The sequence below is a fragment of the Macaca mulatta genome, chromosome 11, assembly GCF_049350105.2.
Source record: "Macaca mulatta isolate MMU2019108-1 chromosome 11, T2T-MMU8v2.0, whole genome shotgun sequence".
Lineage (NCBI taxonomy): Eukaryota > Metazoa > Chordata > Mammalia > Primates > Cercopithecidae > Macaca > Macaca mulatta.
In genome coordinates this window covers 31,680,801-31,702,559 of record NC_133416.1, presented here as the reverse complement: position 1 = coordinate 31,702,559, position 21,759 = coordinate 31,680,801, and the positions used below count along the sequence as shown (strand labels likewise).

The 21,759-nt window shown below is 37.9% G+C and overlaps 1 protein-coding gene across 3 annotated transcripts in view; it reads right to left on the bottom strand.

Annotated features, from left to right (window-relative positions):
• The window catches only part of FAR2 (fatty acyl-CoA reductase 2), a 185,825-nt gene that overhangs the window by 23,844 nt on the left and 140,222 nt on the right, over window positions 1–21,759 (bottom strand). For all 3 annotated transcript variants that reach the window (XM_077952828.1, XM_015151153.3, NM_001265709.1), the window contains 2 exon segments: window positions 12,470–12,645; window positions 8,675–8,854 (listed from right to left, as the gene is read on the bottom strand). In XM_077952828.1, coding sequence (XP_077808954.1) covers window positions 8,675–8,854; window positions 12,470–12,645 — 356 coding nt within the window.

Sequence of the window (21,759 nt, the reverse complement as noted above, 5' to 3'; positions counted from 1 at the left end):
AAAAAAATCCTAGAAAACATCAGAGCCCAAAAATGTGCTGGGAATGTATGTCACATGGCCAGTACCAGTTGCTGTAATTAATGCTGGGGTACACGGAAAGGATAATACTTGGGGGATAGGGGCCTTATAAAGCTTGGTGAGTTTGCTTGTCTTAGAAAATTTTGGTTTTGTAGATTTCTGACAGCACGCATGCAAGAAATTTTAATATTCTATAGATGACTTGCCTCTGCTACTCTCAGCTACACCTGTCCTCCACTGTTTTATCTTCTCATTCCAATTGTACTTGTGAAAATGGCAATAATTATACTCATTCTAAATTCTCATGAGGATAAACAAGAATATAAATTATCTCGTTCCAACTGTACTTGTGAAAATGGCAATAATTATACTCATTCTAAATTATCATGAGGGTAAACAGGAATATTCAAAACTGCATTTAAGCTCTTTGATAAAACAAAATGAGCCAATAAACCTAAGGCATTGTTATTTTTTAATAAAACAACCAGTGAGCATACATCTTTGTCGGTAATAGTTTTAAAATGTCATTTCTGGCCCAGTGCGGTGACTCAAACCTGTAATCCCAGCACTTTGGGAGGCTGAGGAAGAAGGATCATTCGAGTCCAGAAGTTTGAGACCAGCCTGGGCAACATAATAACACCCGGCCTCTACAAAAAAGTTTTAAAAAATTAGTGGGGCATGATGGCGTCCACCTGTAGTTCCAGCTACTCAGGAGGCTGAGGGAAAAGGATTGCTTGAGCTTGGGAGTTGGAGGCTCCAATGAGCCATAATTGTGCCACCATACTCTAGCCTGGGTGACAGAGACCCTGTCTGAAAATAAATAAATAAATAAAACAAATAAAAATAAAATATCATTTATAATACATCTAGACCATCTGCAGCTCATCCAGCCACTTCCTAGGTTCAGAGGAGATTAGTGTAATAAACATGCACATCCACTGGTTGGGCCAAGCCATTCTTAGGACTTAAACAGTCAGTTCAGGGTTGCTGCTGTTGTTTGTTCTCAATTTGTTTTTAAAACAGTAAATAAGTTAGCATAGATAAAAAAACACTACATAAACCAAAATGCATGTCTGAAATTAATCTAAATGTCCTCCAGTATACTCAAGAAGATGTTTTGAACCCATGGGTCTCAAATTCTAACCTTGAATTGCTTCAGAAGAAGCATAAAGTCATTTAAAATTTCAGAAAGCAGTATGTATATGTCTATGTGTGTTCACATATACACACATACACAATTTCTTCTAAAGATTACTACCAATTTTGGATTCAAACTTATTGAAGCAACATGATTATATCATTAATAGTTTAATTATTTGTGTATTTACTGAATGAAATACCAAGAGGCATATGTATTTCCCCTCCCCTGATCCCCTCAATTTTCTTATGCAAGAAGTGGGCAAGCCTTGTAGTTTATCAGGAAATCTGTTAGAGAGTAAGTAGTGGACACACTGCCTTATGATAACGTTTGCTCTCTCTTTCTCCAGGCTAGATTATGTCATTCTCTTGATTGTTGTAGTTATCAAGTTGTATTTGCTTATGTGTCTTACTCCCCACTGGACAGTGAGTCCAGAAGAACAGGGATGATAATTTTTATCGCAGGTCTAATCACCTTTCTGCCCCCAGGAGCCAGCTGCCTTATTCAGTAAATGGATGCTCTTCTGCATGATAATCTTGATGGGCCAATTTCTGTACTATATGAAGTTTTAGGAAGCAGAGATAGACAATGATAAGGGAGAGCAGATGAACTCAAAAGAAGACAAGGTTGTAGAGAGAATGTGGGAAAGGAAGGAAGGGGATATCTTTGTAGAGCAGGAAACAAAATTGGAAGTAAAGTGTCCAGTGGCAGTGGTGAAAAGTGTTGACCAACCTTGGTTTGGTGAAGGTGGCTTCAAGGTCAACTTAAACTTTCCAGTGGGAAGCAGGGTATTTCTGAGCATAATGCTTATGGAGAATTGGCCTCTTTATTTCCCTCAAGACTTTTACAGAGCACCTAGCCTGGCTCAAACATGAGCCAGATGCTGAATGTCCTGACAATGGCCTGCCATTGTGAAAATTACTCAGTTTGGTTAAGAAACAATTTAATCTTATTCTGGTTTGTAATTTAAAGCCTGCTAATATAAAAGTACACAGAATTTTCATTTTTATTTAGCTACTTAAATATTTTGAAGCTGTGCCGTCCTGAAATTAAAAGCACAAGTGCTAGAATCAGCTTTCACCATTCCCCTAGAAGAGATCAGCTTTTTTAGTGTTAACAACGTGTTCTATAGCACGAAGGCAAAAAAGACTACTTTCCAACATCTGACCTCCTTTCATATCTCCCAGAGGGCTGTGATAAGGGCCACTGCTGCTGGCTGGGGGGGCCTCCATTCCCCTGCCTCTCACACCTGCACCCTCAGTGCACATGCCGCCTCTCCTTTTTTACATGGCAGATTAGCTGTGTCTTCTGGTGACCGTGTAGCCTCAGAAGTGTGGTTTTTAGTAGGTACAGATCTACTAGGAACTTTTAATTAAAACTTCTAAGAACTGAAAGACAACAGGAGGCAAGGAGAGCAGGAGAAAGAGGGAGCATAGAGATAAAGAAGATAAATGGTCCTAATTTCAAATGAAGACTGCTCAGTGAAAAAGTTCCTTAAGGCCCTCTTTCCCAAACTTGCCTGCTCATAAATATGAATTACACAGGGCCCCTGGGAAAAATCCAGATTCCTGGGTGCCATTTGAGAATCACTAAATACATCTGCAGAGTTAAGAGTCTGATAATCTGTATTTTCAACATGCCCTGGAAATTCCAACAGTCAGGCAAATCAGGGAATCACTAATTTAAAAGAAGTTCACTCCATAAACTGAAGTCATTGAGATTTGAATATATCAGGATTAGCTCTCAAAAACGCATTGCTTCTTGGAGTAAAATTTCAACAGAATTGAATTTTAAAAGAATTAAATCCCTGGTACAAGAAATGCAAAACATGACAAGTATGCATGTTCTAATTGGAGTTAATTTGATAGGTGCAACCCCATATGCAAAGCAGTAGCCATGTCCTACTGTTTTTTTATTTCCCAAAACATGGAGGTGTTTTTTATATCTGTTGCCATGCCCTGGTTCTTGTCTTCCATACCACTCCTCTCTGGTAATGAGTCTCGCCTCCTCTGTCTACTCCCTATGCTAATCCACTGCCTTCCCCGACCTCTGGCCATATTAATATTCCTGAAGCCCACTTTCATTGGCACTTTTCCATGATGAAAACAAATGAACAAACAACCCAAAATTACACACAAAAATGCATGCACACACATGGCCCTCCTTCAATAGATCTCCACTGCCTAGAGAATTAAATACAATTCCTCTGCATAGTATGCAAAATCTCCACAGTATGGCCCAGCCTACCTCTCCAGTTTGATCTCTAACTGCTTCCCTACACGTAACACGTGTGCTGCCAAGATGGACTTCTGGCTGTGTCCCAAACACGCGTGGCTTTCCCAGCTCCAGCTGCCCTGCCGGGCACGTGTGCACATCTCACCTATCCGCTCTCTATCCACTCTTCCAAGTCTTCTCATACGCCTCCCTCCACTCCACCAGTTTCCCCACCACCGCACGTGTATAATTCTGCCCTGTTCTGTTTGTCTTGGATATGAACTCTTTGGAACATAGTCTGTATCTTAAGAAAGCACGTGTGGTGCTCTTTTTTTTTTTTTTTTTTTTTTTTTTTTTGAGACGGAGTCTCGCTCTGTCGCCCAGGCTGGAGTGCAGTGGCGCGATCTCGGCTCACCGCAAGCTCCGCCTGCCGGGTTTATGCCATTCTCCTGCCTCAGCCTCCCGAGTAGCTGGGACTACGCCGGCTAATTTTTTGTATTTTTAGTAGAGATGAGGTTTCACTGCATTAGCCAGGATGATCTCGATCTCCTGACCTCGTGATCTGCCCGCCTCGGCCTCCCAAAGTGCTGGGATTACAGGTGTGAGCCACCGCGCCCGGCCAGAAAGCACCTTTTAATCTCTACCACTGCCAAGTTTGTGAGTAGACTGGAAAGACCGTGGGCTTCAGAATCAAGTGGCCATGGATAAAAATTGTGTCTGAGAGACTTTCAAGGAGTTACTTAGCCTTTCTGAGCTTTTTGCTCCGTGATGAGTATAGCAGTGATAATAACATCAACCCTACAATATTACGTTATGGAATTAAATGTCGGTGAAAGTGTCTTGCTCGTTGCTCAGTAATGATTCATGTCCCCCCTTCCCTTCTTAATTCAGATTTATTTACATATGTTCAATAGAGCCATAAATATTTGTGATTCTGTTTTTCTAGTACCTGGTTCTAGTTATTCCAGGTTTTTATACAGGCACAAAAGCCCTTTTCTTCTACACTGGTTTCCCTAAGAGGAGTTACCTTGACCTAAAAAATAAGGAAAGCACCAACCATAAAACCCTGCTTTTCTTGGTCAGTGAGGTGCATTTTAAAAAATAAACATTCTACATAAGCTGTTATTCTGGAAAACTGGAATTTCACTGGCAATCCCTGATCCATTTATGCACACCAGCTAGGCAGAAGCTGGTAATATGAAGGTAGAGCTGAGTCAGAATCAGAATTGGTGACTGGGATGAGGGGCGGAAGACAACTACAGATATAAGAACCTGGAAAATGAGTTGCTTAACACTGATTAACGGCCATGCTTGTCATACTCATTAAAAGCATTAACTCCTGATTTAAGTTATTTTAAAAATATATTTATGCTAATGTGCTAAAGTTTTTGTACTAACAAAATCAAATTTCATCTTTCTGGAATATTTCAGGGCCAAGGTAATGCTAAAAGTTTTTAGATAGGGGCTAAAGAAAGGGAGCTCAGGCCTGACAGTCTCGGGATACAGGATGAATAGAAAATGGGGGGAGCTGAACGAGCAGAGACTGCAAAGGTTGGGACCAGGGTGTAAGCATGGGGTTCACGTTCACAGTCCCATTATTAACAACCCTGAGCAGTACCACTGCTCCCCAAGCAATCAGGAAAGCTCCGGGCCAAAAATGCAAATCCTTCTTTATTTCCCAGACCTGGAATTCCCATTCAACTGATTTTCTGGAAAAATAAAGTTTCATTTTACATCGTCACAGTGATTTTCTTGAGAATATAATGCCAAGAGTACAGTTTCAAGATCATCTTGTTGTCTAACTCCTGGTTCCTTATAAATAAATAAGTAAGAACTGCTGAACTACTAAGAGCAAAGGCAGCCACTAGACTCCTGGAAGTTACCGTTAACAACAACAACAACAGAAACAAAAAACTGTCCCCCAGGCATTTCTCTGTTGCACTGAAAGAAAGAAAAACTCCCAAGGGAAATAGAAACCTAAAAACCTTGGAAAATAATTCTATTTTAACACAGATCAATGACTAAATAGAGAATTAATCAAAGGAACAAAGTATTTTCCTAAAACAAAGAAACAAAACCTGGATTTAGGTGAATTGGTATTTATTCAGAATGATTTTTAATGTTTTTATTCTAAAACTTCCAAAAATTCCCTCTGGTATAGGAGTCATTGAAATAGTTGTAGATCATGGTATAGTTGGTGAGGGGTTGCTGGGTTTAAAGTGCTATTCAAAACTTAACATATAGGTTTCATTCAAAGTTTAAGAAGAAAAAAATGAACAACCAGAAACAAGGGTAAGATGTGGGGAAATGGATAGATATTTTATACTTAAGACTTCTGCATCCCAAAATATCAGCTTGTGATGGAATTCTGTCATCTATTCTTGCTTCAGTCAAAACAAACAAACAAACACAGTCAAAACAGTATCAACAATAATCATGTAGTGCCACCAAAAGCTTTTCATTCATTCAGCGAGCATTGAGTCCCTAGCTGGAGATGCAAAGAGGAGCAAGAAATATCCTCTTCCACTGAGAAGCTCATTGTCTAATGTAGAATGTAGATAAGCAACCAGACATTCAGAATGACCTGTGTTACGAGCAATAATAAAGCTGGACACTGGGTACTATGGGGGCACTTGGGAAGGGTGCCTAGGCCAGAGAGCTTCACTGGGGAGCCTTGATGTCTGAGTAAGAATTAACCAGGTGAAGCAGAAGGGGAAATAAACTCTAGGAACAAACAGAGAGTTTCGAGTGCACATGCAGGCAGAGTGTGAGGAGGGAAGGCCTTACTTCTTTGTGACTGCAGCATGAAAGTAAGGGGAGGGCTGGATGTCCTAATTAATCTTGAATTAGCAAATAATAAGTATTACTTTTCTCTATTTTTTAAAAAAACTTAGTTCCTTAATTGCACCCAAAATTTATCTGTTGAGATAAAGTAACTTCATTCCTAGTTCTAATTAGTTGCTTAAATAATTGTTATCCTTGGAGAGCAGTAAATGACAAATGGACATTAAAAATTTTGTACAAATGTCAGTTGCAGTTTGTTCATAAATCATGTAGCAATTACCTGCCTTGTCTGATTAACATATACTTGAGGGAGGATGGAAAGTGCTGAATGTCTGAAGGTAAATCAACTCTTCCTCTGGGAGGTGAGTTTATTCTTTTTTGAAACCTAGGGGTATTTTGTGTCTGGACACAGTTTGGGAGGAAGTGGTATGGAGTACCTAGAGAAGCCCTTCTCTATGGGTGAACTCTTACTTCTTTTCTTTTCTTTTCTTTTTTTTTGAGACAAAGTTTTGCTCTTGTTGCCCAGGCTGGGGTGCAATGGTGCAATCTCAGTTCACTGCAACCTCCACCTCCTGGATTCAAGTGATTCTACTGCCTCAGCCTCCCAAGTAGCTGAGATTACAGGCATGTGCCACCACACCTAGCTAATTTTTTGTATTTAGTAGAGACGGGGTTTCATCATGTTGGTCAGGCTGGTGTCGAACTCCTGACCTCAGGTGATCCACACACCTTGGCCTCCCAAAGTGCTGGGATTACAGGCGTAAGCCACCACACCTGGCCTCTTACTTCTTTTCTCTGATGTACTCTTGGGCTCTTTTGCTACCTCAAACTGCACTATGACCTGTCAGGTGTTAGAGAGATCAGCAGTGGAGAAGGTCCAGGAAACAGTCTGGAATCAAAAGGGGTCTGCCTCTCTCCTGGACATATCAAATATGAAAGCATCACATTTACCAAGAGACAACACCATAAGAGGGTAACTGACAGAAACCAATTCCATCCTGAAAATGCTCTGAGGCTTTAAACATACTTTATTGTCTAGACTTTGGGCCTCAGAGTACACCTGCTTTTTCTCCCACTATCCTGATGAACTCTGCACTCTAAAATTTTTCTCTGTACCAATTTAGCAAACCTCCATTTATTAGCAACTTTAACCTCCAGATCCTTTAGATGACTTTCATTCTTCTTTGTCCTGGATATTTTTACATGACAGACAAAAATATCTATTCTCAGAGCTGGAGGAGATAAAAATATTTGCCCTGAAGGGAACAAACTCTTGATTTAGCTAAAACTTTTTAAAGAGTTTATATTAAATATAAATACAGTATTATATAAAATTATAATGTGACAAATTCATTGTGAAATAGTCCATCTTTCTGTTGTAATACTTTTTATGTAGTTTTTTTGTTTTTTGTTTTTTTTAAAGGTAAGCTTAGTAAAATGGAGCAGTAGAATAAATAAGCAGAAAACAAACTTAGAATAAGACCTGAGCTGTGTCCTAAGATGAAAGTGGTTTCTGCTGGTTGGCAAGAAGAGAAAAATCCTAGACATTATTTCTCTTGCATCATAGGACAGTAAGGAAAGTGTGTCTCAGTCAAATAAGTCAAGAGACTGTCACCTTCTGCTAGATATTGGAGCAATTCTTATTCTTCATCAGTTCTTCCCCCCACCCCCCCTTTTTTTTTGAGACAGAGTTTCACTCTTGTTGCCCAGGTTGGAGTGCAATGGCACAATCTCGGCTCATTGCAACCTTTGCCTCCCAGGTTCAAGCGATTCTCCCCAGGTTCAAGTGATTCTCCTGCCTCAGCCTCCCAAGTAGCTGGCACCTGTTACCATACCCAGCTAATCTTTGTATTTTTAGTAGAGATGGGGTTTCGCCATGTTGGCCAGGCTGGTCTCGAACTCCTGGCCTCAGGTGATCCACTAGCCTCAGCTTCCCAAAGTCCTGGGATTACAGGCGTGAGCCACCGCGCCCAGCCACTAGTTCTTTTTTAAGAATCATTTGATTAAGTGATGTTAAACACTCCCTAATACTGCAATAAGTGTAACTATTCAACTTCACAACTATAAAATGGGCCCATTTTACAAATGAAGGACCTGGGGCTCAGAGAGGAAAAGGAAGTTGCTCAAAGTCACACAGGTAGTTACTGGTGGAGCTACACCAGACTCATGTCAGTCTGAACTGAAAATTTTTCTTCTGAACTTTTATTCTATACATTCTACTTGCTTTATCTAGTGACAATGCTAAGTTCATTAAGATCTGAGAAACCACTTCCATGTATAGTATTCCCAAGTACCTCACAATCCTACACAATTCCACAAAATGTTTAAGAATTTTCTATCCCCTTTCTCTTTTAGCAATATATTCCCCACCAGAACTAGCAGACAAGGTAGCTAAAGCTAGCACCATTTCAAAACATTTGCTTCAAAAGTGTTTCACTTCATCATCTCATTAATAGCTACAAAGAATCAAAGAGAACAACATTCTACCCGCCCCTTGATCCCTTTATTAGACCAACTTACTCAAGGGAATCAATGATTTTTTTTGGCTCCACAGGGCACGGATAGATAACTTCATCGATGTGCTTCAGGTTACAATTTGAATAGGCAGTAGAGATATGTATAAAGGCTTCCAGCTTTGGCATCTGACTAGCCATAAGCAAGAGTTGCCGGGTGGCAGTGACGTTAAGTTGCACAGCATGTCTAGAGAAGATTAAGTAGAAGGAAATACAATGAGGTAAGTCAGCATCATGCCTTGCTATAACTGTACCTACTCCAATAACTGGCATACCTATCAGATTTTGGTGGCTGCACCAAACACTAGGGAGAGAAGGATGGGTCATGGCTACACAGTTATGTGATACTCAGAATGTTTTATGTAGTGATGATGTGTTTTGTGCACATAAATCCTATTCACTGACACACTGTACATATATCTAGAGGACAGTTGGTTCTAATCAACTGAAAAAAGAATTACAATCCTCTGAATTTGTAAAGGTGCTTCTATAGGCAGCCATTAAAAGAACAAAAACATGTAAATTAAGCATCTAACTGAAGAAGTTGGAAAATATAAATAAACTTGAGGGGAGCAACAGTAGAATTTTTAAATGAGCAATGTAAGTTGGTAAAGGTCCAGGCCAGACATGAAAATTGGTGTCAAAATCTAAAATTGCAGCTAGTAGAATACAAAGCTATATAAACAGTATGTGATAACAATGAAATAGTTCATTCTAGGAATACATGGTTTATCCAATACCAGGAAACTTACTAATTTAATTTAACTCAAAAGAGAAAAACTATATAAGAATATATATGTATTTTGAAAAGTTTAAAACGATGTTTAATTTCCATTTCCAATTTAATTAAACAAATTCACTAGAATAGGAATAAAATGATTAAGCAACATATATTTAAATTTGCTAGCCAATATCATTCTTAATGGTGAAAAGCTAGGAGCACTGCTTGTAACATCTGTGGTGGGAATAATGCCTACAATCACACTGCTACTTAACATTGTTCTGAAGTCCTAGTCCTGTGATTAATTAGAAAGAAAAATAAAATTAAAGAACAGATACAGATACTAAAAAGACAGCCACAAAAATTACTGTCAGATTATATAATTGCATACCTGGAAAATAGAAGCAGCTTTTAAAAAAGCTGAAATGTACTATAATTCAGTTAGGTGTCCACTGATAAAAATTATGTAAAAAATCACTAGCTTGCCTGTATATAAATAAAAATTAGAGAATAAAAGGGAAGAAATGTTCAAAGTTGAACATTTAAAATATATGAAATTCATCATAAATGAATATATAATGACAAAAAACAAATAACAAAAAATTGAATAAATGGGAAAACATATATTGTTTTTGGATAGGAAGAATCAATATTTTAAATATGCTAAATGTTTTTAAAGTATTCTACATATACAAGGTAATTCTAATCAAACTCCCAAGATTTTTAAAAACTTGGCAAAATTATCTTAAATTTAATCAAGAAGTATATGCAAAGAGAACAGTTACGAAAATTCTATAAAAATGAAAGTGCGGCTGGGTGCGGAAACTCACGCCTATAATCCCAGCACTTTAGGAGGCTGAGGCAGGTGGATCACCTGAGGTCAGGAGTTCGAGACCAGCCTGGCCATGATTGTGAAACCCTGTCTCTACCAAAAATACAAAAATTATCTGGGCATGGTGGTGCATGCCTGTAGTTCCAGCTACACGGGAGGCTGAGGCAAGAGAATCACTTGAACCCAGGAGGTGAAGGTTAAAGTGAGCCGAGATCATGCCACTGCACTCCACCTGGGCAACAGAGCGAGACTCCGTCTCAAAAAAAAAAAAAAATAGAGTGCTGTGAGTATACTTGCTCTAATATAATAAAAATTACAGTAATTAAAATGATACAGTACTGGAAGTGAAAGCCTGATTTAATGTAACAGAATACTTTAAAAACTGAAATTTAGTTTAAGAGCTTTATATCAGATAAAGAGTAAAAATATTTAACAAATATTGTTTAAAAGTAACCATATGGCACACAAAAAAAATAAAGCTGCTTTACTTTCACATCTGCATCACTCTCCTTACAGAATTTTCCTGTATTCCTCTTTCTAGGTAAATACTTTATAAATGGATCAAATATCTAAATGTGAAAATGAAACCATAAAAATACTAGGGGAAATTATAAATAACTGCATAAATAATAGACTTGAAAGACGTTTGATAAATTGTTAAAATAGTTTGAGCCTTATAAAAGATGAAGAGTTTAATGGCCGGGTGCAGTGGCTCACGCCTGTAATACCAGCACTTGGGAGGCCAAAGCGGGTGGATTACCTGAGGTCAGGAGTTCGAGACCAGCCTGGCCAACATGATGAAACCCCGTCTCTACTAAAAATAGAAAAGTATTAGCCGGGCGTGGTGGCGGGCACCCATAATCCCAACTACTCAGGAGGCTCAGGCAGGAGAATCGCTTGAACCCAGGAGGCAGAGGTTGTAGTGAGCCAAGATCCTGCCATTGCACTCCAACCTGGGCAACAAGAGCGAAACTCTGTCTCAAAAAAAAAAAAAAAAATTACAATGCTGAAACTTTCAAGAAGTCTTAATATTAATAAGAAAAAAATGTTTCAATAGAAAAATAGGTGGGCCGGGCCCAGTGGCTCAGGGCCAGGCGCGGTGGCTCACGCCTGTAATCCCAGCACTTTGGGAGGCCGAGGCTGGCGGATCACGAGGTCAGGAGATCGAGACCATCCTGGCTACCGTGGTGAAACACTGTCTCTACTAAAAATACAAAAAATTAGCTGGCCGTGGCGGCGGGCACCTGTAGTCCCAGCTATGCAGGAGGCTGAGGGAAGAGAGTGGTGTGAACCCGGGAGGTGGAGCTTGCAGTGAGCCGAGATCGCGCCACTGCACTCCAGCCTGGGCGACAGAGCGAGACTCCTTCTCAAAAAAAAAAAAAAAGAAAAAGAAAAAGAAAAAAAAAGAAAAGAAAAATAGGCAAAGAAAGCAAAGAACATGAATAGGCATTTCACAAAGAACAAAATGCCTATAAGCATTTAAATATCATTAGCGTTTGTAATCATCAAAGAAATACAAATCAGAACATGTGCTACCGTTTCCATTATCCTATTAGCAACATTAAAAATAATTTTAAAATTATAGTATTATTTTGTGACTGTAAAAATGAGCATTCATGTGCACAGAGACAGTGTAAGCAAATACCACATTTTTGGAGAGCAATTTAGCATTATGTGTGAAAATGCAAACTGTTCATAACCTGGGTACATCTGATATGTATCTGATAATTGTATTTCTAGGAATTTGTCTCAAGAAGAGCACACAAAGGGGTGAAAAATATACATGCATACAGATGTTCACTGCAGTGTTGTTTATAATAGTGAAAAATTAAAACAATCCAAATGTTCACCAACATAGAACTGGTTTAATATATTATACATATGTTCAATGGAATGTCATGTAATCATTACAAATTATAATAGAATATTTATTGACAATGTTAGATATCAAAAAATATAACTGAGCAGGTTGCAAAAGATCATCCTCGCTAGGATGCCATTTTCTTCCAGTAAAATTGAACATACACCTATGTAATCATAGATACATAAAGAAAAATTGGAGTGAATGTTCTCCACAATAGTAAATGGTTGTTTCTAGATGGTGGGATTTGGGAGGAGTTTTGCTTCTTTGTATGTTTTTTTGTTGTTGTTGAGAGTGTATTTCTTTTTTTTTTTTCTTTACAGAAACTATGAAGAAATTTACATGCACACAAATGTATACAAACCATGAGAGGGAAATGGGAATGTACCTGAGAGTGTCATCAAAGCGTACAGTGGCTGCACAGTGAAAGATTATGTTTGTACAGGAGAGAAGCTCCTGCATGTCCTCTTTGCTGATGGCAAAGTCATTCTGACTGAGATCTGCATAAATAGCTCTGATCTTCTCATGCACATTTGGACAAACTTCTTTGACTTTCTCAAATAGCTGAAACATAAATATAGATCAATATACAAAAAATAGCATCATCATTATCACATTGTTCTTGTTTACAACAACCTGTTTAATTATACTCAAAAACTGGTTTTAGTTGTAATAATATTACTTAAAGAAGACATCTGGCTGGGTGTGGTGGCTCATGCCTGTAATCTCAACACTCTGGGAAGCCAAAGTAGGAAGATCACTTGAGCCCAGGAGTTTGACACCAGCCTAGGCCACATGGTAAAAACCTGTCTCTACTAAGAATACAAAAAATTAGCCAGGCGGCCGGGCGCGGTGGCTCAAGCCTGTAATCCCAGCACTTTGGGAGGCCGAGGCGGGTGGATCACGAGGTCAGGAGATCGAGACTATCCTGGCTAACATGGTGAAACCCCGTCTCTACTAAAAATACAAAAAACTAGCCGGGCGTGGTGGCGGGCGCCTGTAGTCTCAGCTACTTGGGAGGCTGAGACAGGAGAATGGCGTGAACCCGGGAGGCGGAGCTTGCAGTGAGCCGAGATCACGCCACTGCACTCCAGCCTGGGAGACACAGCGAGACTCCGTCTCAAAAAAAAAAAAAAAAAAAAAAAAATTAGCCAGGCATGGTGGTGTGTGCCTGTAGTCCCAGCTACTTGGGAGGCTGAGGTGGGAGGATCCCTTGATCCCAAGTGGTAGAGGCTGGAGTGAGCCTTGATTGCAACACTGCATTCCAGCCTGGGTGACAGAGCAAGACCCTGTCTCAAAAAAAAAAAAAAAAAAAAAAAAAAAATTTTACTCAAGAACCATCTACTTTATTTCATACAATTCAGCCAGTTTAGTGTAATTCCTGCTACATTTCATGTGAGAAATGTTTGAAAAATCAGTTCCAATAATCAGTAAGGTGCGCATTTTGAACTTTTCCTGCAGGGTGAAAAAGTGAGAGTAAGTCATCCACATCCTGCCTTTATACTCTTTTCCCCTTTAAGCCAGCTTTATATTTACATATGGTAATAGTTTCCATTTTTGACTGAGAATAAGTGTTTCCAGTAAAAAATTACCAGCCTCTACAAAGCCTTTACAAATTACAAGCAAAATTACCAACAGCTTGGTTAACTGAACCAAATTAACAAAATATCTTAGCAGCACAAACATAATTAGAAAATAACAAATAACAAATGAAGCAAATTTGTAATAGGTGAAACATATAAAAATGTTATGTAATCTCATTCTAATATAAATGGCAATTATTGTCTAGTAAGTACACGAGCTCATGTATTTTTTATGGGATATTAATTGATTTTTAAAATATTCTAATTTATTCATAATGGAGAAAAGGAAGAGCAGTGGCCATTTTAGCTCTAGTTACACTTACTCAGATAGAATAGATTCAGTACTTTCCCCTCCACACAGAAATTCTTAGATTAAATTGGCATTTCCCATGTTTTCAAGAAATATGATTTTAATAAAATGATCTTGGTTCCAACCTATTTTGATTAAATGGAATTTTACTTAGTGTTGGTGTGGCATATTAACAGTGAGAAAACAAAAAGTAAAGCTAAATGTTTAGAAAATTTAAGAGCAGAGAAAATTAGCCTGTGGTTTTAATCATAATATAGTAAAAGAGACAGTCCTCTTCTCTCCCTTAACCCCCAAACAGTATTTTTACCTATTCCTTGATCCTTAGTCACAGGATTAAGAGAGATCTATCCATTAGAGATGTACCCCAGGCTGTTTTTATTGGGTAATAAAAAGTTGATCTCAGGTAGTCAGAGAAACCATATCTCATTTGTATCAGACAAGAGCATGTTCAGAAGCCATTCTGAGGATTTAATGAAGATGTCTAGTAAAGGGATGAAATCCACATATTGATCTGTCACGTTAACATACTTCAATTCTGTCTACTATTTTTCTGCACTGTAGGGGCAGCCTTTTCAGTGGTGTGTTACTGCAATTCTGAAAATAATTTGTAAGTTAGGTCAGTCCTCAGTGCTTTTGACATCTGGGATTGATAAGGTTGATAAAGTGTTCTGGGCACATTCTCAACAAAGAGGTCATTCTGACTCTTCCAGAAAGATCTTTAATAGTTTTTTTTAATATTAATCAATCAAAAACATGCTAAATGTTTTTTTCTAGAGTCAGATGTTTTCCCTCTTGATAGTTAACGTTAATTGTACAACAAACATGTTGAATAGTTTTGGATAAGCTTATCTAAAATTTGTATAATTTTCTCTTTTTTGATAACTAATTTGGAGAAGACTCTTTTTGAGTCTGCATGATATATTTTATGTATTCACATGATATTCACTAGAAATTTACTTGGGGTTCTGTGGATTCTTTCACTTTGGCCTGTGAAGACTTCTGACTACCGGAGAGCAAGAAGTAGGAGATGCTTTCAGCATCCACCCTTCTCACAATGGAGTTCCTTACATATGATGTAAGTTGTCATATTTAGATTTCCTTTTGCCTTTGGTTTTTACGACTTTAAAAGACAGAATATACTGCTATTCCACATTATACTTTCAGACAACCTGTGCAATGTTGAACAGCACCAAGATCTCATATTTGCATTACTTTTCATGAGATCATTACAGTTTTAGGAAATAATGTTCCAATCTGTGTTGTATCTATTGAATTGTATTTTCAATCAAGAATGCATATCTGAATGAACATAGTGCAGGTTTTTAAAAGTCCGAGTTTTCTGATTTAGATAGTAGTTGATAATGTTCCATTGAAATAAATCAATGAATTGGCTGCATCAATTCAAACCACAGTGCTAAATGAGGATTCCATTTTACTACATTAGCCTTGCTTAATAATAGGACTTGCCCTGTCAGGAATCTCACCATACCGCTATAGCTCCTGAAATAATACTCTTTAATAGTGCCATATCCTGAATAGAGTGACAGAGATGGCAGCCAACTGCAATCCAACAGGTCGGTGGTTTTGGTCTTTTCATAACGCTATCCACAAAGTGAACTGCATTGGAATCACTAGTAGCATAATTAAAATGTATATTCCTGGGTCCTATCCCATACCCACTAAATAAGAAATTACTAGGGCACAACCAGGAATCTATATTTCAGGCCAAGTCCCCCAGTTGATTTTAAGACATACAAATGATGAGAATTTCTCCATTTAGAGTGCTAACACGGACAACGGCAGATGAATAACTGCATATGACTCATTTTCCTTTATAACCGCCCAGAGCAATCTTCACATCAGTAGCTTGCAAACTGTAGGCATGAAGAATCAAGGAACCTGGTTAAAAATTATTTCTTTATTCCATCCTCAGAGATCCTGGCTCGGTAGTTTTGTGTGTAACCCAGGAAACTATATTTCTTAACCACCTCCGCAGGTGGATCTGATGGTCCAGGTACCATAATTGGGAAACACTGACTCTGAAAAATTCATGTCTGTTCTTAAATTCAGGGCTTATATTTCCCCCTCTAGTTTGTAAACTCCTTGATTCTTTTTTTTCTTTTGTAGGGAAACTCTTTCTAATTTTTTAAAATGTTTGTGGGTACATAGTAGGTATATATATATATGGGGTACATGAGATATTTTTATACAGGTACACAATATGAAATAAGCACATCATGGAGAAGGGGGTATCTATCCCTTCAAGCATTTATCTTTGAATTACAAGCAATCCAATTATACTCTTTACATTATTTTAAAATGTACCATTATTATTGACTATAGTCACCCGATTGTGCTATCAAATAGTAGGTCTTATTAATTCTTCTATTTTTTGTCACCCTTTACCATTCTCATCTCTCCCCTCCCACTTGCCTTCCCAGCCTCTGGTAATCATCCTTCTACTTTTTATGTCCATGAGTTCAATTGTTATGATTTTTGTATCTGACAAATAAGTGAAAACATGCAATGGTTGTCTTTCTGTGCCTGGTTCATTTCACTTAGCCTAATGACCTCCAGTTCCATCCATGTTGTTGAATCCCATTCTTTTTGATAGCTGAGTAATACTCCATTGTGTATATGTACCACATTTTCTTTATCCATTCATCTGTTGATGGACACTTAGGTGGCTTCCAAATCTTAGCTATTGTGAGCAGTACTGTAACAAACATGGGAGTGCAGATATCTCTTTGATATACTGATTGCCTTTCTTTAGGGTATATACCTTGCAGTGGGACTGCTGGATCATACAGTATTTCTTTGTTTTTGTTTTTTGTTTTTTTTCAGAGTCTCACTCTGTCACCCAGGTTGGAGGGCAGTGGCATGATCTTGGTTCACTCCAACCTTCACCTCCCAAGTTCAAGTGATTCTCTTGCCTCAGCCTCCTGAGAGCTGGGATTACAAGCATGTACCAACATGCCTGGCTAATTTGTGTATTTTTAGTAGAGACAGGATTTTGCTACATTGGCCAGGCTGATCTTGAACTCCTGACCTCCAGTGATCCACCCACCTCAGCCTCCCAAAGTGCTGGGATTACAGGTGTGAGCCAAGGCCCCTGGCCCATCTGGTATTTCTACTGTTTTTTGAGGAACATGCAAAGTGTTCTCCATAGTGGTTGTTCTAATTTACATTCCCACCAACAGCATATGAGGGTTCCTTTTTCTCCACATCATTGACAGCATTTGTTATTGCCTATCTTTTGGATATAGGCCATTTTAACTGGGGTGAAATAATATTTCATTGTAGTTTTGATTTGCATATCTCTGATGATCAGTGATGTTGAGCACCTTTTTATATGCCTGTTTGTCATTTGTATGTCTTCTTTTGAGATATGGTTATTCAAATATTTTGCTCATTTTTTGACCGGATTTTTATACTTTTTACTATATAGTTGTTTGAGCTCCTTATATATTCTGGTTACTAATCCTTTATCAGATAGGTTGTTTGCAAATATTTCCCCCATTCTGGGGCTTGTCTCTTCACTTTTTAAATTGTATCCTCTGCTGTGTAGCAGCTTTTTAACTTGATGTGATCCCATTTGTCCATTCTTGCTTTGGTAGCCTGTGCTTGTGGGGTATTGCTCAATAAATTTTTGCCCAGACCAATGTCCTGGAGATTTTCCTAAATGTTTTCTTTTAGTAGTTTCATAGTTTGAAGTCTTAGATTTAAGTCTTTGATCCACTTTGATTTGATTTTTGTATATGGCGAGAGATAGGGGTCTAGTTTCATTCTACTGTATATGGATATCCAGTTTTCCCAACACCATTTACTGATGAGGCTGTCTTTACGCCAGTATATGTTCTTGGCACCTTTGTCGAAAGAGTTCACTGTAGGAGTGTGGATTTGTTTCTGAGTTCTCTATTCTGTTCTATTGGTCTCTGTGTCTGTTTTTATGCCAGTAGCACATTATTTTGGTTACCATAGCTTTGTAGTAAAATTTGAAGTCAAGTAATGTGATTCCTCCAGTTTTATTCTTTTTTGCTCAGGTTAGCTTTGGCTATTCTCAGTCTTTTGTGGTTCCATATAAATTTTAGGATTGTTTTTTCTATTTCTATGAATAATGTTATTGATATTTTGATAAGGATTACATTGAATCTGTATATTGCTTTGGGTGGTAGTATGGACATTTTAACAATATCAATTCTTGTAATCCATGAACATGGATTACTTTTCTAGTTTTTGGTGTCCTCTTCAATTTCATTCATCAGTGTTTTATAGTTTTCATTATAGAGATCTTTCACTTCTCTGGTCAAGTTAATTCCTAAGTATTTAATTTTATGTGTGGCTATTTTAAAGGGTATTACTTTTTTAAAAAATTCCTTTGTAAACTCCTTGATTCTTATTCATCTCTTTATGCTTGACAGTATGCCATTCATTGAAAAGACTCAAATTTTGCTTATTGAATTAAAATTAATTCCTGTAAGATCAGTAACAGAACTATTACTACAATAGAATGGAAGCCTGATTCCTGAAGTTTGTATGACTGTGATGAGAGATAGCAGATAGCGACTCCTAAACGAGGACACAAAGTGTTTCCTGAGTCCTCTATATTAACTGCCAATGGGAGTTTGAAGTAATATGATTTCTCCAGTTTTTATCGCAGACCCTCTATTTTTATAATAATGACAAGACTGAAGGGACAAGATGAAATGGTGCAAATGGATCCTGGATAAGCACCAGCTCTTCTAAAAAAATTTTTTTTGGTGTGTTTGTTGCTAATGTAAGATATTAAAGTAAGAAAAATAGATAAAATCAAAATGAGCAAAGAAAAAACATAGTGTCAGAAATTTCATTGAAAGCCACCAATAAAGAACAATACAATTATTTTAAATTCTAAGAGCTTATCCTGTTTCTTCTCATTGCATAAACTCATATTCTCTACTTGATGGCACAAGACCGAGGGGTAGATAGTTGAAAAGCTGCTCACCATCATCAAAACTCAAGCAGAGGGATTGCTGTTTATCCATTTTAGGAAACCTTGTTCTTTACAAGAGTAGGACACATTTCTGTGGTCACTGAAAGATACAGCTGAAAGGCGATCTAAGCATTTCAAACTGGAAACTTTGGGAGTGTTTCATTGATTTAACATTACACAGGCAAGTATTTCTCTCCTTAATTTGTTTTTAAATATGAGACACTATTCTAATTATATGAATAGTTACTTGTAGCCCAGAGGCAAGAGAGAAACTGCAAACTCTAAGTAAGAAAATTCAGCTGAAAGAGAAAACCAGAAAAAAAAAATTCTCTGGTTTAAATAAACTCCTTGGGTATGACTTCTGTAGTCAAGACACCAAGACTGCATTTTTATTAGAAGTAGGAATTGGGATGGGGGCATTAAATTTATATAATGCTTTTGAAACAATTCAGAGGCCTTTAACATGGTCTTTCACAATCAACTAGTTAGCCACATGACCTCATTTTGGAAGTATCCACAGGAGATTTGACCTCTACTTCCCAGGGCTCATTAAAGGAAATCAAATATTTTCTAATCATGAGAATCTTTGATCTTTATTCATTTTACTGTCTTTCTCTTCAAAAATAACTATATTATTTAGTCCCAATAACCCACCAATATTTGCTTAATTTTTTTGGAAAATAAATGAGTAAGTTTGCTTAAACTAAGGGGCAATCTCTATGGAATATTTGGTGTCCCAAGTGAAAGAGACACTAACATTTTTAGAGAATTTTTACAGTGCTGAGTAAAAACAAATAAATGAATTCTGCAAATTAGCTCTAAGTTGAAAACAATTAAACACAAATAAGTACCTTAATTTAAGCAAAAACCGTTATATCCAATGTACAGATTAACAAAAATTCACAAAATGTTGAAATTGTTGCTAGTTCACTAGTAACTCTCATAAGATGTGAAGGATTAATCCAGAAGTTTCTAATGCTTTAGCAAGGACATTTCTATAACTCCATAAGGCAGCATGGTGTAGTAGTATGGCTGTTAGGATTGCCCAGGAAGTTGCTCAAACAAACCAACCTATGTCCTGACCCTGAAGATTCTCATTCAACAGTTATTACTCCAAGCTTGGGCATCTATCTTTTCTTTGAAATGCTCTCTAGTAATTCTGATATACTCTGAAGTTGAGAACCATTGGTGTATTGGAAAGAGCTCAGGCCCTTAGGAGTCATGAAGGACTGTATGAATTCTGATTCTGCCATTGATTTGCTATGTGACTGGGGCAAATTACTTACCTCTCTGCGTCATCGTGTTTTTGCATATTTATCTAAAATGCCAGCCACCTGACTATCGTATTCTGTGATCTTAGAGAACTAAGCATATATTATGCTGTTCTTAAAGACAATTTTGCATTTAACAAAATTTTAGTGCACTTTACATAATATTCTATAATAAATGCTAAAGGCAACACAGTGTTTGATTCATCATCTTGTTATGCTTTTTTTTCCCCCACACCAAAGGTCAATTTCACAATTCTTTGAGAATTCTTTCTTGCATCTGGACAGGAAAAGAGCTAGGGTGGCTAGGAAGATGGAGACCAAACTTAAGATTATTTCTACTCAACAACAGAATTGGTGGCATCTCTGCATTATCCATGCTGGCGGATGGAAAAAACGCTGATACTAAGAAGTGGCAAGCAATAGTTTCACTTTCCTTATGATATTGTCATCGAGGAAGAAATTTCCTAGGGGAGGCAATGCAGTATAGGAGGGAGACTATGGACTTAGAGATTAGAGACCTGCATTCCAATTTTGCTGTATCACTTGGCACAAATTACATAACCTTGGATAGATGACAACCATAGTGAATTAATATCTCATCTGTGCTGTAGGAACAGGCATACTGCAGAGATTTCTGAGGATTTGTGTAATGAAAGTCAGATGTTTGTGTTAGTGCCTACCATTTTGTAGGTACCTAATAATAGGAAAATCCCCTTTCCACTTCCACAGCAATATTCCATTTCCAAAAACTGCTGATCAGAAAGCTGTGTTTTTTTGTTTGTTTTGTGTGTGTGTGTGTGTGTGTGTGTGTGTGTGTGTGTGTGTGTGTGTGTGTATGTGTGTTGGGTCATGCCAACGTTTCTGATTCTATCCTGTGATTCAGATGCTTCTAAAAACAGAATGTATGCCAAAATCCTGTTGAACCTCATGGCTTGGTATCTTTTTGATCTCGGCTGACTCCAACCTCCGCCTCCCAGGTTCAAGTGATTCTGCTGCCTCAGCCTCCCCAGTAGCTGGGACTACAGGTGCACGCCACCACACCTAGCTAACTTTTGTATTTTTGGTAGATACAGAGTTTCACCATGTTGGCCAGGAGGGTCTCGATCTCCTGACCTTGTGATCCGCCCACCTCAGCCTCCCAAAGTGCTGGGATTACAGGTGTGAACCACCAAGCCTGGCTAATTTGAAGCTTTTAAGAAAAAGACTTGATGTGATTGGAGGAGATTTTTACCTTCCTTCCTCCCTTCCTCTCTTTCTTCTTGAAAGTAAATGGCCTGCAGGGGAGAGGTTGAATATCCTTTAGCTGATCTGACTTGAGTAACAGGAAAACTGGAAACTACTTACACTAGAGGCCTCTTGCATTTTGTGGGATAGTTTCTTAATTCTTAGGGGGAAAACAAATGAACAAACAAACAATAACAGTAATGGAACACAACTGGCTTTGGAAGTTTAAATGCAAGTATTTCCAATTTTGGCAGTTTTAATGCAAATGTTTCCAATTGCCTTTGCTTTATATAGAGATTTAACAGAATCATTAATGTC